Below are 16,098 nucleotides of genomic sequence, written 5' to 3'. Positions count from 1 at the left end.
TTGAACGCTAAGTTGTACACGTCAACGTTTTCCACTCGTCCGCAAGAAGTAAAATTTCAGAATATTGTAAATTTCAAATTGTAATAATATACAATATAGTTCACTTCTGTATAGTGTATGCATGTATATTTTTACAAATTTCTGTATCAGTAAACCAAAATATTTATCAAGTCATCGAAGAACTAAGTAGTATCTGTACAATTTAAAAAATCCCGTACGACCAGTACTTAGACACGACAACGATTGTTTTCGATGTGAAGATTGAACATCTAAACGTAGAATAGTAAGTTTTTATTTAAAAAAATTTAAAATCTGTTTCAGTATTACGAAATGTTATAATGGCCTTTAATGCAACAAATACACATAGAGTATGGTGTATGCAAATTTTAACTGAGTTAGTTTCTTCTTTTTATTCTTATACTTTATATTATATGATTAAACTTGATTTAAAGTCATTTGGAGCAAGTGTGCGCACTTTCGGACAAAATAATTTTCCAGGATCAGTAGATAAAGATTTAGAAAATGGTATTATACTTACGTTAATAGCATATCAACCCGAAGGTTAAAGTTCAAAGTTAAGGAGTCTTGGGCGATTTTGAATAAAATGCTGGATAGCTCTGAAATTCAGAGATTACGTAAACCAAGTAACCCAGATTTTTTGATGAAACAGAAGGGTCAACATATTCATTTTCGAGAAAATCGCTTGTGAAAATTCGTAATTTTAACACGTAAAACCTTATGAAACCCGAAATTATATTGACTATTGTACTGCAATAAAAAGCTGTGGGCCCAGAAGTCGAATTGGTACATATACTTTTAATTATAAAGAATCCATTACTTTAAAAAAAAAAGATAGGGTCAACACGTTAAATTTTGAGAAAACAGTGAGTAAAACGTCGAACGTGAGAATTGTTTTGTTCAGGTATTCATAACGGACGCGCAACTTGTTTTGAGCTTAGGTCGGTGGCTGGCGCCACTGCATGATTGTGATATTTCTGTGAATACTATATACTTGCAAGTGCAAGCCCTCCAATGTGTTTCAAACTGTATACACGACGGCTCTGTAGATGGAGTAAGGAAACGCATGGGGTCTCTCCCCTCTTATTTAACCTCCAATTCCTCCGAATGGAGGCAAATGATTTCTGTTATGGTGTATTGTGTTTAATGAAAATTAGTGTTGTTTTTACTGACGCCTTGTTTTTAAGAAGCTGATGGGATTGTTGAAAGAAATTGGATGTGTAAAATCGGGATATACTCGGGTAAAACATTGTTTTCGGTGTTAAATGCGGTACCCACCACCAGCCACAATATATGTGTATTGACAAAATAATTTATTAAAGGTGGTATATAGGTATGACACGAACGTGATCACATGAGTCGTTTTATCGTCGATTAATCATACAGCGGCAAAGTTGCGTGCTACGCAGCGGAGAATGTGATTTACAATTATTCCACTGTCGTATACTGTGTCAGACAGGATGCTGGTGAGTTTGTGCATTCTGTTTAATTTATTCTGCTGTCAAAATATAAAACACACGCTCGTGCGTTAGCTTTTCCCTACTTTTTAACTGGCGAATATGCGTAGCATTGATTTTTAGTTGAAGCGTTGCTGGTCTTTCATGAAATTGTTCGAATTTTTTCTTTTGTTTTTGTTTTTTAATTCATAACATCAATTGTTCGAGAAAATATTGTTAAACAGTCAATGCGGCATGGGTCTTGCTCTTATGGTATTTTTAACATTCGGTTAGAAATGTCTGTTATTGAATAATTTAACGAACATTGTAAACGTGATATGATTTTCTCTGCTCGTGTATGGTTGGATTTGTTGGTATAGCAACGCGGATTTATATATATACACAGTTCGTTTGCTCGCGTTGATGTGTACTTACTTACCAATCTCCAAAGTTTTTCAACTCCTTTCCACTTTGACTCGCATGTTTTTGTAATGTAACAAAAAATTTTTTTTACTGCGGGCACTTTTCTATACTCTTGAAACTGTCGTAGTTACAATCATAAGTGTATGGAAAGTGTACAGTAGATTGCATAAAATCTACGAATTTGATGTTTGAATTTGACGCATAACGAATTAATAGTCTATTGTACACTGTACGGTAAATGAATATCTCGAATCCCTGAAACAAGTATGCAAGTATGAGACAGTATTCCATTTTCCATGCAATATAAAATCATTAGTCATTAAGAAGTAGATTAAGGAATATAATACTTATTGCCTGAGCGTTTTAATTAAGCTGTCAAATCAATATCACGTGGTTATGGTGTAAACAAACTTCTGTATGTTTAGAGGTTTATTGCCTTACGGTTGCATGACGTAAAACTTTGTCCAAATACGTCGTTTCCCTATATTGGAATGAGCTTTATGCGTAATATGTAACATACTATGGTAGCAAATGAGAGGGACTGAGCTTATTACTAAAAAATATTTGATTGCATATGACCAGAATTTTTCAAGCAACGTGGGGAAATCTATCAAAAGTTATTTAAACATGTCATGAGGTTGTATTTAATATCAACAAATACTGTATGTTACCATATAATAAGTTGTGGGGTTAAACAAATATGATTGTCTAATTTTTGCACAACTAAAAAATTCGGAACATCTGACGTCATATCACGTGATATCGGTTTGAATACGAGTTGAAATTCCAACTATTAAAAATTTATTATGCCATGTAAAAACAAAAAAAAACTGTCCTACACGCATATTCAGTACACCATTAACTATAGTAAAATTAATATGTTAAAAAAACAAGCCAGTTCTCTATTGGCGTATATTTAGAACTCGATTGTTATGGGAGTCGTGATAATCCAACCGGCCAGTGTACACACGTAAGAATTGATTGACGGGTAAAACCTATACAATAGGTGTAAGAAAAATAACAAGCTTAACTATAACTTTAAACAAAATTTCACGTTGAATTTTTCTATCATACCTCTGTCGCAAAATTTTGGAAAGAGTTGCTTGAAGAAGGAAAATAAAGCGCATGAAAAAAGCTTTAATTTTTACGTTTCAAAAGTCTCAAAGAAACAATTTCACGAATTTTATTGAGTTTTTCAACTTTTAAGCTCATTTTATTTGTAGTTTTTAACGCTGATGATATCACCCAATTATTTGAAAAGAAAATTAAAGCTTATCTCAAAGCTTTATTATTATTTTTTTTAAAGACTCTGTACGACTTTCTTGGGGATAGTAATAAGTAAAGCAGTAAAAAAATCAGACATTATTGTGTTGAAACTATTTTTACATTTCTGATTTATAACTATACTCAAGGAGGCCGTAATAGAGTTTAAAAAAAAAAAAGAAAATTGAAGCTTTTAAGATAAGCTTTATTATTCTCCTTGAGTCGTTAAAAATTTCATGACTGACTGAGATCTAAGCGATTAAAGTAGAAAAAATGGGAAAAAAACGTAAATTCATGAAAATTCACCTGTTTTCGAAATTTTTTTTCTACTTCAAACTACTTGTTCCCAGTTTTGGTTGGTCATTTTTTTTAATGACTAAAACAATATCAAAGCTTTATTTTCATTATCTTTTAGTCCTCCATACGACCTACTGGAGTATAGTTATGAGTTACATCGTAAAAAAAAAAAAAAAAATATTTAATATTCTCTTCAAGTCGTCAAAAAATTTGATGACCGATTAAAACTGTAAGCGATTGAGGTAGAGATAAATAGTAAAATTCTATTTTCTGTCTTAAAGGATTGATTTTCACGTGACTGAAGCCTTTTTATTCGTTGTGTGATTGGTTGAAAGAGGTCGAGTATATTCTTTGGCGGGATTTTTCAAAAATCAAATGCATTAAATTGCGGAAAACATTAAAATGGAATATGTTTACCATACAGATACAATCAAGAGTAATACCACTTGATTTGTTTGTACTTAAAAAAATGTTTAGTCAAAAACTTGATACGATTAAAGTTATGATGAAATAAAAAAATAAAATAATTATCGAATGTCCCTAACATTAGTCATACTAGTTTTCATTAGCTTGTGCATGTTTTGTGTACAAAAATTTGTATGCACTAGAGACGGCTGTAAATGACCATTTTTAACGATATCGTATCAGTTATCAAACAGTAACTTGACAAACTTGGCTGCGTCAATGCTCGGTGCTTATTTCACTGCAACGTTTAAGGGAGTATCCCCTCTAAGTATACGTATTAACGTCAAGATATCGATGAAGTTTCAAATTCAAATTAATTATTGCATGGTTATACGCTTCAGATGAATTTTGAATATACTTTATAGCTTCTAAATATAATTGAAAACATTTCGTCGCTCTCATCACGACAACCCACAGATCTCGAATTCTTGTCGTTAACATCCGCACTGATTTTTTGCAAGTGTAAAAAAACATAGGATTTATTATCTGACTTTGAAATGATCATTCACAGATTCTGAGATCGATAATGAATGACTGTACTTCGGACTCATATATATACATCATACATCCACAAAAAAATATTCCGCTACTTACATGTTAAGATTATTTATCTATAGATAACACACATGTAGATATAATTTTAACACGTAAATCGCAAAAAAAAGGAACTGAAACAGCTGAAACCCGTGTTAAAATTTTTTTTCTCTTTGTACAGAATATAATGAGTAAAATGAGCCCGATTTCAAGGGTGTGCCTCAAAAAAATATTTTTTATTAAAATGGGGGATAAAAACGAGATATTTTTTGTGAACCTCATCAAGCTCACGTGAACATTTACAATCTTACCGTCGTGACTTCAGTCCTTGACGGGAATACTCCCTTAACATAGTTTGATATAAAAAACGGAAGATCAAAATTCATTATGTAGTAGCTTGTAATAATTGTGTCTCATATTTTAGTTTGTAATACTCACGTCATACGACGTGGTCACTGGTTTTCGCTTTGTAAATTATGTTATTTTGCTGGTCTCATTCTGATTATCATTTTACTACGAAAAAAAAATGGTTATACCGTATTATAATAGAAACCTGTATTTTTTATTTATTTTTTAAAATTTTATTTCGAATCTGTGAGTCAAAATTCATATCACTTTTAGTTTTTTTGTAGCCAAGTAAAACCATTTACATTCTTTCGCTTATTCATTACTTTTACACGCTGATGTTTATGTTCTACAGAGACCCGATAAATAAAAATGCGGATAGCGTTATGTTACTTCAAACGTCTGGTGCTTGCGGCCAGCTTGTTTATCATAATATTTTGTGCGATTCAACTTTACAAATTCGAAATAGGCTTTAACAATGCTGAAGATTCTAACGAGGAAAAACTGTAAGTACACTTCCACCCATGTATTGTTATCGATACAATTATGTATTTGTATTTAAATAAATAATTTTTGAAAGTAAAATTTATCGGTATAGCAATCAATTACGATAGAAGTATCGGAATTGATTTAATTATAAATCTTAAGGTTTTATAAATAAATTTTAATTCACAATTGTTTATACATGCTAATTGTAGATGTATACGAAATTGATAAATGGTTAATGGTAACATTGTTAAAAATAAAATGGAAATAATTATAATACCAAAACTTTCGTGCTTTTATTATAAAATTTGTATTGTAATAAAATTAAGCTCTACACTAAGACTAAACTTTTTTTGATATTTTTAATAAAATGTACTATGATTTATACTTCCATCAAACTACAAAAATGTATTTATTATTCATGATTATCTTCTTATGGTTATAATTTTAAAGGCAATAACTTAAAAATTTTGTTTTCAAATAGTACTCAAGACTAATCGTTATCTATTTAATTTAATTACACGATATTATTTATATTTTAGCCTTTACCTACCTGCACATTAAATTAATAAGACAGTAATTACGCTTTCAGCCAACAACTATCACAATTGATAAAAAATTCAAAGAAAGATTCACAGTTCGTTGGGTAAGGAACAGAAAAATAAAATCTAAAAAAAACTCCTTCGAAAAAAAGGAATTTGCTAGCAGAAAACAAAAATACTTATTACAGAGATGGCGAACCGGCGTGCAAAATGCCGGAATTGGAAATTTTCAATCCAGAGATAATGAAATTCATCCACGATGTTTCTCCACTGCAGTGCTCGCCCGACGATTGGGTCAAAGTTGATGGCTCAAAACTATTTATCGATATAAAAGCGAAAAATCGGTATGGCCCCATCACCTGTGCGTTTAACGGTACGTATTCTTACATCTATAAATCCAAATATTAAGATATAATAATCCAGTCAACAGCTTTCTTTAAATAGATTTTTTTTGATTCGCCTAAACAATTTGATTTGTAAAAAATGATGTTTTATCGGCACAGCTAAAAAAAAAGTGATATTAAGCAAAGCATAGTTATACGTACATTACTGCTAAATATCCTCTATCTTAAAAGATTGATTGTCACGTGACTGAAGTATTTTTATTCGTTGTGTGATTGGTTGAAACATGTCGAGTGTATTGTTTGGCGGAATTTTTCAAAAATCAATTGCATTCAGTTGCAGAAAAAATTAAAATGAAATAAATAAACATAATCAAGAGTGACTCTACTAGATTTGTTTAATCTCTTTAAAAAAGTATCTAGACAAAAAACTTCGTTTAATATTGGTTAAGACAAAATAAGGTTACACATAATTTTTGAATATCTTTTACTTTGATTATACTGCGTCACATAAATTTTTATTAAAAGAAATGTTTTTAAATTATTACGTAATCATTTTATGACGGCATTTTAACTATAAGTTGTCTTTAAAAAAAGATTTGTGTAATCAGTGCTAACGTAAATGTTGCAAGGATAAGAGGATGTATGTGTATTGGTTTAGAAAGACAAAAAATGAATGAAATTATTATCTACATTAGTAGTGTGGAATTCTTATTAAATAACCTAAAAGTGAGTATAAAAGTAGTCACAATGAGACGGGTCGGGCTAAGTGCGTTTAATATAAAGTAAACACAATGATTATAACTCATTCATGCTGCTTATCGTGATAGCATTGATAACGACCTTCGTCAATCATGAGGAATAACGTTTAATAAAAGTTTTTCTTTAATTTTAAATAGCTTAACCTATTTTAACTTTTCCAAAACAAACAGTATCATTAAAATGCTACTAAAAATTATAAAATTATTCATACGAAAAATTTTGACCAAAAGATTTAAAAAATATTTTTTAAATACAAATAAATCGATTAATAAAAAATTTTGTTTCCCAACGCAAATGATTATTTCATTCATTTTGCTTTAATACTATTGTGGAGGTTCCGGAGTAGTAATGAAATACAGCAATCACGATGACATCGATTTTTGTTGACCATTAAAAATATATTAAACGTGTACGAATTTTTTAAATATTTTTTATAGGTCACTTTTACAAGAATTATAAAAATGAAAATTATGTGATTAACATCGGCTCTTATGGGACGTAACCTCAATTTTGTTGTTTACATGGATAATACAAAACAAGCCTAATTATATTCTGAGATCCAACATGATAAAAATACATTCACAATCACACAAATGAGTTATCAAAATTTAAAACTTTTCGATAGTTCCAAGGCTTCTTTTATGAAGAAGCAAAAAAAATTTGCTTTTACAAAAAATATTTTACACATGTTTTTCACATAAAAACATATTTCTCAATATAATTTCGTATGGAATTGTGGAATATCAAAAATGGTAATAAGTTGTTAACGTTGCCATATGCATAGTTAGTTAAAATTTTGTGTAGACTTGATCTGCCGTTTTCTTGTTATTAAAAATCAAATTTGTATGTTTTAACATGGCGTCTTTAAGTGTCGACTAATTTTATAATACTCGTAAATAAAATTGTTCGATTATTTCAAAAAACGAACATAATGTAAGAAATGTTATGATATTATGAAGGTGTTCTCAACTTGCATTTTCTTGAAATTTCCAATCATTCTTGACACTTCTGTAATGTAATGCCACTTATAATATTATAGTATATTACGAAATGATAATTAACGATAATTATTAAAATGTTATTAATAACTGAGTGAGTAACTTAAAGTAAGAAATTATAAAACAAAGCTAAAGTTTTCAATTATTATAAATAAACCCAGTTATTAATAACATTTTGAATTCAAATGTACCTCCAACGTTCAAGCGACAACTCAGTTGATCCAATAATTATTACATAAATAAATGGTTAACTGTTATATGTTTGGTAAAACGAGAAAACTGTGGGCGCTATTAAACTACTTTGACACAACAGTATTGTGCAATTGTAAATTATTGATTGGCCAAATCCAGAATTATCGAATACTAGCAGCCCCCCGTCTCGGCTTCGCCCGAGACTTACTAAATAAAACACCGTAGTGTGTTGACACGTAATGTGAAACATTTTTAGTTAGAAAATTTTACACATATTCCCGATACATCTCAGAACAAAAATCTTCTTATTAAAAACATATTTTTTCGGAATCCATATAGTTTATTTGGTCAAATAATAAGGTGTACAAATTCAAAAAAATAGTTATGCTGAAAAGTACTATGCGTTCTTTATGCAATAAAATAATCGATGGCTATAAGAAGTTGTTGATTTGGTTTCTTCTGTGTAATTCACGAAAAGGGCTATTTTTTAAAGCTGTTAAGATTTAAAACCCCCAAAAAATTTATATTAAAAAAAAATTGTTTTTTCTCATATCTCACAATTTTATTACCAGAGCAACAAAGTCCTGGACCTTAAACCCAACATTTTTATTGCCACAAAAACACAAATACATTTTCTACTCATTAAAAAATCTGAAGTAGGATCTTTAAAGATTTCAAAGATTGCTGTGAGGGTACAATGAAAAGCTGATCTCTCACGTAATAAACTCTTAAGTTGACGATTTTGACGCTGCTGTTTCAATCTCGATAAATTTTCTGCGTCAGTTTCTTGACGCCTCAAATTGTATTCATTAGATACATTTGAGGTTTTCTTTCCAATATACCCTTTTGCGACTATTGGTATGCTTACGACTTTTATGACCCCTAAAGGCTATTTTCAGTCAACTTTGTTAATTTTAATACATTTGTTGGCAAGGTAGTTCGACGTCCGATGGCCCTAAAAAAGACCGGTGAGCTTCTTAAGTTAACTCTTTTTTCACTGCAGTTAACAGCAATTGTGACTGCCTGGATACCTCAGGGTGATCTTATCTGGCTTACTGTTGAAGACCCAGACTGATTGGGAGAAAAATTACAAAGTCCGAAGCTTTGGGGCTAGTTGTAGTGCTCTTTCCCAACGTCTCCCGGTATAACGTCAAAGACGTTGGTGTCTAAAGCACCTTTTTTATTTTGCAGATTTAGTTGTTTTGGTGATCTTAGATGGGGAGATTGGTTAGTGAAACTTGTCCAGTGGAGGCTGTCCCGTTGGCTCAAGTTTTTTTTTCCTTTATAGCTGTTATAGGTTTGCCCAGCGCAGACCTTGGAGAGGATCAGTGATTCCTGGTTGAATGCTTAGAGTCGAGAGGGTAATATAGAGTCGTCGGTCACCGGGTTTCCCAGCCCTGCGAAGAACAACTCCGCAGGTGACGTCTGCCAGTGAATAGCTGACTTGGTTTAATAGTGCCCGTCTTTAGTTAATATAGTCTTTTAGTTGACGAATCGCTTCCGGAAATGGTAATAAAAATGTATTTGTTGGCAAGGTAGTTTACACTAAGGTGGCCCCTAAAAAGAACCGATGAAATTGATGGTTAAGTAGGGAACGTAAATACTTATAATGGCCCTAAAAAGCGCCAGTGGTGAAACTTCCAGGCTATTCTTTATTATTATTCCTGATGATGAAGAGCTGGCTACGGGTTGCTTGATTCTTACCCTGGGAGTCTCGATGTACGGAGACTGTGATGGAGGGAGGTACGCCGCTGACCAAAGAATATCTCGTCTCGGGTCGTTCCCCGGATAACCAACTGCTCAATTGCTCATCTTTAGACGGGAACATGTGGGTAAGCGCGTTGGGGACGCGACTACCAAGAAGGTAGCCGTTGTGGCTTCCCGTGCCCATCAGAGCTGTTTTTCCTTGCTTACATTTGTAGCCACAAATTCTCTAACTACACCAGGTGGGATGGTGGGACTGCCACACATCTCTGAAGAGTTGGTGCAGATTGTGCTCTGGCTAGATATGTATCCTGGTATTCTGGCAGAGTCGGCATCGGTTGGAATTAATTTATTTTTCTTTGATCGCACTCGTCGAGATTCAGGGTGAAGGGACACTTGGGTTCCTTCCCCCTTAGAGAAGAGTGTCGTCCGTAACCGGGATACCCAGCTGCAGGACTATCACCAACATTCTCTGAACAGCTTGATGAGCTGCCGAAGCTCATCTATACAGCTAACGATACGCTCCGGCCTATTATAACCACACTTATTTAATTATGTTGCAGGTAGCTTCGATTTTATGTCGACGCCACCTAGCGGATCTTACTGAACTAAAGTGAAACGCTGGCGTATTTTTGCAAAACTTTGAGCTTATTTATTGCTATTGTTATTAAATTTTTTAAGATAAAAACTATACTAAAACCATCTAGGAAGTATCAAGAATCAGTGTGCAAAATTTCAGCAAAATCGGTTCAGTAGTTTTCGCGGTTAGCGATTACAACGGTTTTAGCGACTTTGCTTTATATATTAGTAAGAAAACGAAACGTACAGCCTCAACATTAAAATTAACGTTTCGATAATTTTTACTTCATGAACAAAAGAGGAAAAAACACCAATGATTACATAATAAGTTTCGAATCACTCTCGGTATAAAAATTTGTAACATCAAGAGCTCCTTTTTTTTTAGAACCGAAATGCATCCAAAATTACCAAAAATGTTCTTTGTATCAATTAGTTTCGACGTATGATTGACTGGACTATACATATTTCCAAAATCAATGAAACAAAAACAAATTTCAACCATCACCAATGTTTTAACGCAGAAATTCTCAGAAAGGACGATTTTAATTACGAGCTAACCAAAACAGTCGAAACCGACACGTTCTACGTGTTACGGGAAAGCGATTACGCCGAGGTCAAATGCGAATCGCAAACAGGAAAACAGTAAGTATTCAAACAAAACTGTACAATCACTTGAAAAAAAAAAAAAAAAAAAATGTCCTACCCCGTGATCTCCAACACGCAGATGGCACAGCGTACTAGCAGGTGTGAAAAACGATCCGGCTGGTCGTCAGCGGTATTCCTGGTCGCGGGTGCCCAAATCCACCCTCGGCTTGAACGTACTCATGTTCGGCTTCGATTCCCTGTCACGAAACACCTTCATACGAAAATTGCCACGCAGCTATCGCTACCTCAAACAGACGCTCAACAGCCAAGTGCTCGAGAGTTACAACATCGTTGGGGATGGTACACCTCAGGCCCTCATACCGATATTAACGGGAAAAATCGAGCTCGAGTTACCAGAGACGCGCAAACGCATGAAGTCCCAGGCGAACTACGTCGACGTCTATCCGATGATATGGAAGGACTACGAGGCCAATGGATTCGTTACCGGTTTCATGGAGGACGTGCCCCAAATCGGCACCTTCACTTACAGGCTAACCGGCTTCAGGGAGCAACCCACCGATCACTACATGAGGACTTATTACTTGGTTGCCGAGCAGTACTTCAAATATTCGAAACCGTACTGTTTGGGTGGTACGCCCAGGCATATGGTGGGTGTTATTAATCATACATTGTGCCGCTAAATATTTTCTGAGACGCACATCAATTTTTTTCACATGTATTACCGTTTGTTTTCAGTTGATGTTGAATCACATAAAAACTGTCTTCAACGAGTACAAGGATAAGCCGAAGTTTGTCTTCGGATTCCACGGTGAGTTGTCACACGATTCGTACAACGACATCGGAGTTGCGGATGACGATCTCTTGCAATGGATGACAAATATGAAGGAGTCTGGTCACTTGAATAACACAATTTTGATTTTAATGAGCGATCATGGACACAGGTGCGTTGAAACTTCATTTGGCTATATTTTCTTTTTTTCCACTGAAACGGCGATTCGACAATCGTGATGCATCAATTTTCGATACAAGCTTTGAGATTATTTAAAAAAATGATTACGGAACCTTAATCCCACTTTAAGTGATGACGTCGCAAGAAATTCAGAGACGTTTAAAAAACCACATGATGTGGTTTTCATATGGTTTACGTTGTGATTTTATTCAATTTTCATATGATTTTTTTTTGTCTAAGATCATCTCATGGTTCCGAAACCATGTGGTTTATTGAAAACTGTGGTTTTCTTTTGTATTTTTTGGATGGGCAAAGTTCAGTGACTCTTAAAAAAATTATACTTAATCTCGGAATTTCGTGATAATATTTTCAGCGATTTATGCGTATTTCAAAACACCACATAGTTTTTGAGAAACCCCTGCTTTTAAAACCATGTGGTCATCTGAGACAAAAATTCTTATTAATAACAGAGTAAAATCATACCATAAACCATTAAAAAAACCACATGAAGTTATGTGATTTTCCCATGTGGTTTTTTGTTTTAGTTTTTTTCCGCAGAGTGAAATCCTTTTTGAATACGTCTTTGGAGACGTCTTTGGTAACATCTTTCAAGATTTTTGGAGACATCTTGGAGATGTATTTTGTGACATCAACACTTAAAATCGGGAATTAGGAATTCGAAGAAAATTTAATGATCAGGCAATACTATATTTTCTCAAAGCTAATGTGGCATAGGCATAGTATATCGCGTACTACCTTATATGTTCTGTCCAAAGACATACTCTACCTCTGTTATTCATTTTACTTAAATCCATCGACATTTAGATTTGCAGACATAAGGAATACGCTTCAGGGAAAGCAAGAGGAAAGACTACCTTTCTTCTCATTTACGTTTCCTCCATGGTTTAAACAAATCCACCCCCAAGCATATGCCAACTTCGTTTTTAACACCCAACGCTTGACAACGCCTTTTGACGTCCACGCTACTTTCAAGCACATGTTGAATTTCGAGGCGCCAAAAGAGGCGGATTTGAACGATCGTGGAATTAGTTTGTTCAATAAGGTGAGTCAAATGTATTATTAATCTATAGGCGTACATATCATACTTTAGTATTTTCTAACCCTGAAACGAAGTAAGTCTCAATAACAAATCAAATGACGAGGTAGCAAGTTATAATTTTGTTTTTTCTTTATTATAGAATAATAGTTCAAAACTATATCGTAAATTTTCATCTATATGTGTACATGTCTAGATAGGGTATCGTACACTTAACCTTTACCTTGGTCGAGTAAATCCTGACCCAAAAATCCTTCAAACAATTCTTTTAACTTCAAGTTTATGAAATTAAGAATACAAATGCATATTAACTTAATATGTTTAATTATAAGTACTAAACAAACTTATAGTAGCGAACTTTGCTTTGATTTCCAAGTTACAAATGTCTATAATATGGAGTCATCAGTTTTAGATAGCTTAGTTAATTCCTTCTGCTGTGGTACCTCCTCAAAAAACTTGCAACCTAAATTCAAACGGTGTTTGATCTACTAGAACAGTTGTACAACCCTCATTAATTTTACTACAAATAGACATTGTAGTCCCTTGACTTATGTAGGTGAAAATTCTTAGATTAAAAACATCTTATGTTATGTTAGGTTTGAATAATAGAGGAATTGTGGTAACATTGGTAACCCCATTTTATTTTTTAAACTCAGCAGTCTTTTTTTTCGATTGCAAACAAATTTTCCACCTAATGGAATAATTAAATCCTTTGGGTAAAAACTAGTTGTTAAAAATGGTGTGTTCCGAATTTTTCCATTCGTGTTTGCACAGCTGTATGTAGGTTCTTAAAATAGAACTCCCAGGATGCATTTGGATTCACAATTAAATCTATATCTATAAATCTAGATCTATTAATTTACATTTGTAAAGGTTACATCATAAAAAGAAAAAATACTAAACTTTTGTACCAGAGAATTTGACGAAAAAATATTTTTATCCATTTGAATCGAATATTAGACGTGACTCAGGTAAAGGATACTCTTCGCTGAAGAGAGGTGTTTTTTCGATTTATTTTGCATGTTATTACTTATTAAGATCAAAGCAAGGGCGAATACAGGTCCTTAGCTCCAAAACTTTTTTTCCCTACCGAGAAAGCCGTCAAATCATTTGTATTATTATTCTCCATTAAATATTACCGTTTATTTAACAGATTCCAATCGAACGAACGTGCGCTGATGCTTTCATTGAGTCGCACTGGTGTGCCTGCCTGTCTTGGCAGGAGATTTCAATAAACCAAGAAATAGCTCAAAACGCGGCCCAGTATTTTGTTGACTTCCTTAATTCTTACACAGAAGATTATCGCAAAATTTGCGAGAAACTAAAAGTGGGAGAAGTTTTGTGGGCTGCCAAACTCATTCCTACCAAAGGTACGTTGAGTGTATATAATTCCTTGTATTAATATTACTTTTACTAAATGTTTTCTTTTCAGGACTAATTAGTTTTAAAAAAACTCGCGATCTCGATGGCTTTGCACCTGATCTTAATGGTAAAACAAAACTCACGACCGAATTATACCAGATAAAATTGAAGACTGTACCGGGTAATGGACTATTTGAAGTGAGCATAACATACGATGTTGAGAAGAATATGTTTTCCACAAAGGTGTGTGTGATGAAAATCGTATTTATTTTACCGATTCACTGATGTTTCGTTCAAATTAATAAACGTGTTCGATTTTTTTTTTTTTACCATAGATCTCCGATGTCAGTAGAATCAACATGTACGGGACTCAGGCGAGATGCGTGGAAAAGCATCTATTTCATCTACGCAAGTATTGTTACTGCAAGGACTGAAAATTATAGTGCTCAACTATGGGGTTTCATAAAATAAATGTGATGCCGAATGATGATCGGTAAACCAAATGTTTGATACCAAATAGTCATATCAGTTAGTTATGCTGTAAAGTTTTTCACTGTAAAAAAGTTAGATTAACCAAAATATCAGTATATTGACGAATGTGAAGTCAAATTAATTTTTGTATAGTGTCACTGTTTTTTTTCATTTCACACGAATTCGATGTTTCGACGTATTTTATGGTCTGATGAGACTGATGAGTCTATAGCTCTGTTGAGATTTTACTTTTTGATCTTTTTTAAATAAACCTGATTTTTATAATGTTTTTATTTTGTACTATGCGAGGCTAGCCTTCAGTTTTTTGTATATAATAGTGTTATACATTAATACGGTATAGCGTTATGATTGTTAAATATTAAAACGATTGTAGGGTACTTCCGGAAATCTATTTTAAATTATTTGTTTCCTGTCGAGGCCGCAAAATGCGACGAAATGTCAAATTCATGAAAAGTATAATGAAACACTACACTTAAAAAATAGATGTTATATCATATTTATCCATTTAAAGATACAAAGGAGTGATTACTAGTGTGGATTTGAAGGTTATAAGATCATAAAACATCAATATTTTAATCCACTTGATGGAACGTTTCTGAAAATAGAGAAGTTTTTATCAAAGACATGTTTCACTTTTATTATTAATTTTTGATGGATTTTTAAGTAAGACAAAGGTGATACTCATAAAAATCTTTCAAAAATTCGATCCTCCCGTCATATATAAATGACAGTTTAAATTGAATGTTTTTTTTGCCATGCAATTGATATATACATATCGTATATATATAGATATAGTTCAAAGTGGGAACCCCGGCCATTAAGATCTTAATATTAAGGCAAATGTTACGTAGCCTACAGAGCCGCCATGTGGCTCTTAAGACAATATTGTCTCATAACAATATTTTCAAATGTTAATTATTACTACAAATGTTATCTATTAATAAAAATGAGAGGCGTTTTAAGCAATAGGGTTAAAATGTTTGTACTGTCATTGATCGTGGGTTTTTATGTGTTTTGTTATAGGACAACGTAAAATATAAAGTAATCTAGTCATATCTAGCGTGCTTCAATTACACTTAATAATTGTAAAAAAATTTTACTTTTTTATCATCACGTAGGATTAAAAATTCAGCTTCAAACGTATTGATAATATTAAAATCACATGTGCTTTTCATATTAAGATTTTGTTTTATACATAATTACAAGGACTTACAAGGTTATTTAGCATAAAATGTTTTTCATGCACT

General features: G+C 32.9%; 1 protein-coding gene across 2 annotated transcripts; it reads left to right on the top strand.

The window, feature by feature from the left end:
• The first annotated feature begins 202 nt into the window (after positions 1 to 202).
• Positions 203 to 15,472, top strand: LOC106647487 (uncharacterized). Of its 2 annotated transcripts, none has more exons than XM_089597695.1 (11): positions 203 to 283; positions 5,137 to 5,287; positions 5,860 to 5,913; positions 5,998 to 6,182; positions 10,907 to 11,027; positions 11,110 to 11,638; positions 11,727 to 11,932; positions 12,766 to 13,003; positions 14,151 to 14,367; positions 14,430 to 14,602; positions 14,695 to 15,472. In XM_089597695.1, the coding sequence occupies exons 2-11, from the start codon at positions 5,154 to 5,156 to the stop codon at positions 14,791 to 14,793; spliced, it is 1,956 nt and encodes a 651-aa protein (XP_089453821.1). In that variant the 5' UTR covers positions 203 to 283; positions 5,137 to 5,153; the 3' UTR covers positions 14,794 to 15,472. The 2 variants fall into 2 exon arrangements, with proteins under 2 accessions (XP_089453821.1, XP_014219389.2); XM_014363903.2 differs by lacking the exon at positions 203 to 283 and adding an exon at positions 1,060 to 1,484.
• Positions 15,473 to 16,098: the final 626 nt, after the last annotated feature.

Source organism: Copidosoma floridanum, unplaced genomic scaffold (assembly GCF_036245765.1).
Source record: "Copidosoma floridanum isolate Cflo_tuat_1 unplaced genomic scaffold, Cflo_Japanese_pri ptg000035l, whole genome shotgun sequence".
Taxonomy (NCBI): domain Eukaryota; kingdom Metazoa; phylum Arthropoda; class Insecta; order Hymenoptera; family Encyrtidae; genus Copidosoma; species Copidosoma floridanum.
The sequence above is the reverse complement of the archived record's forward strand: the minus strand, read 5'-3'. Positions and strand labels throughout refer to the sequence as shown.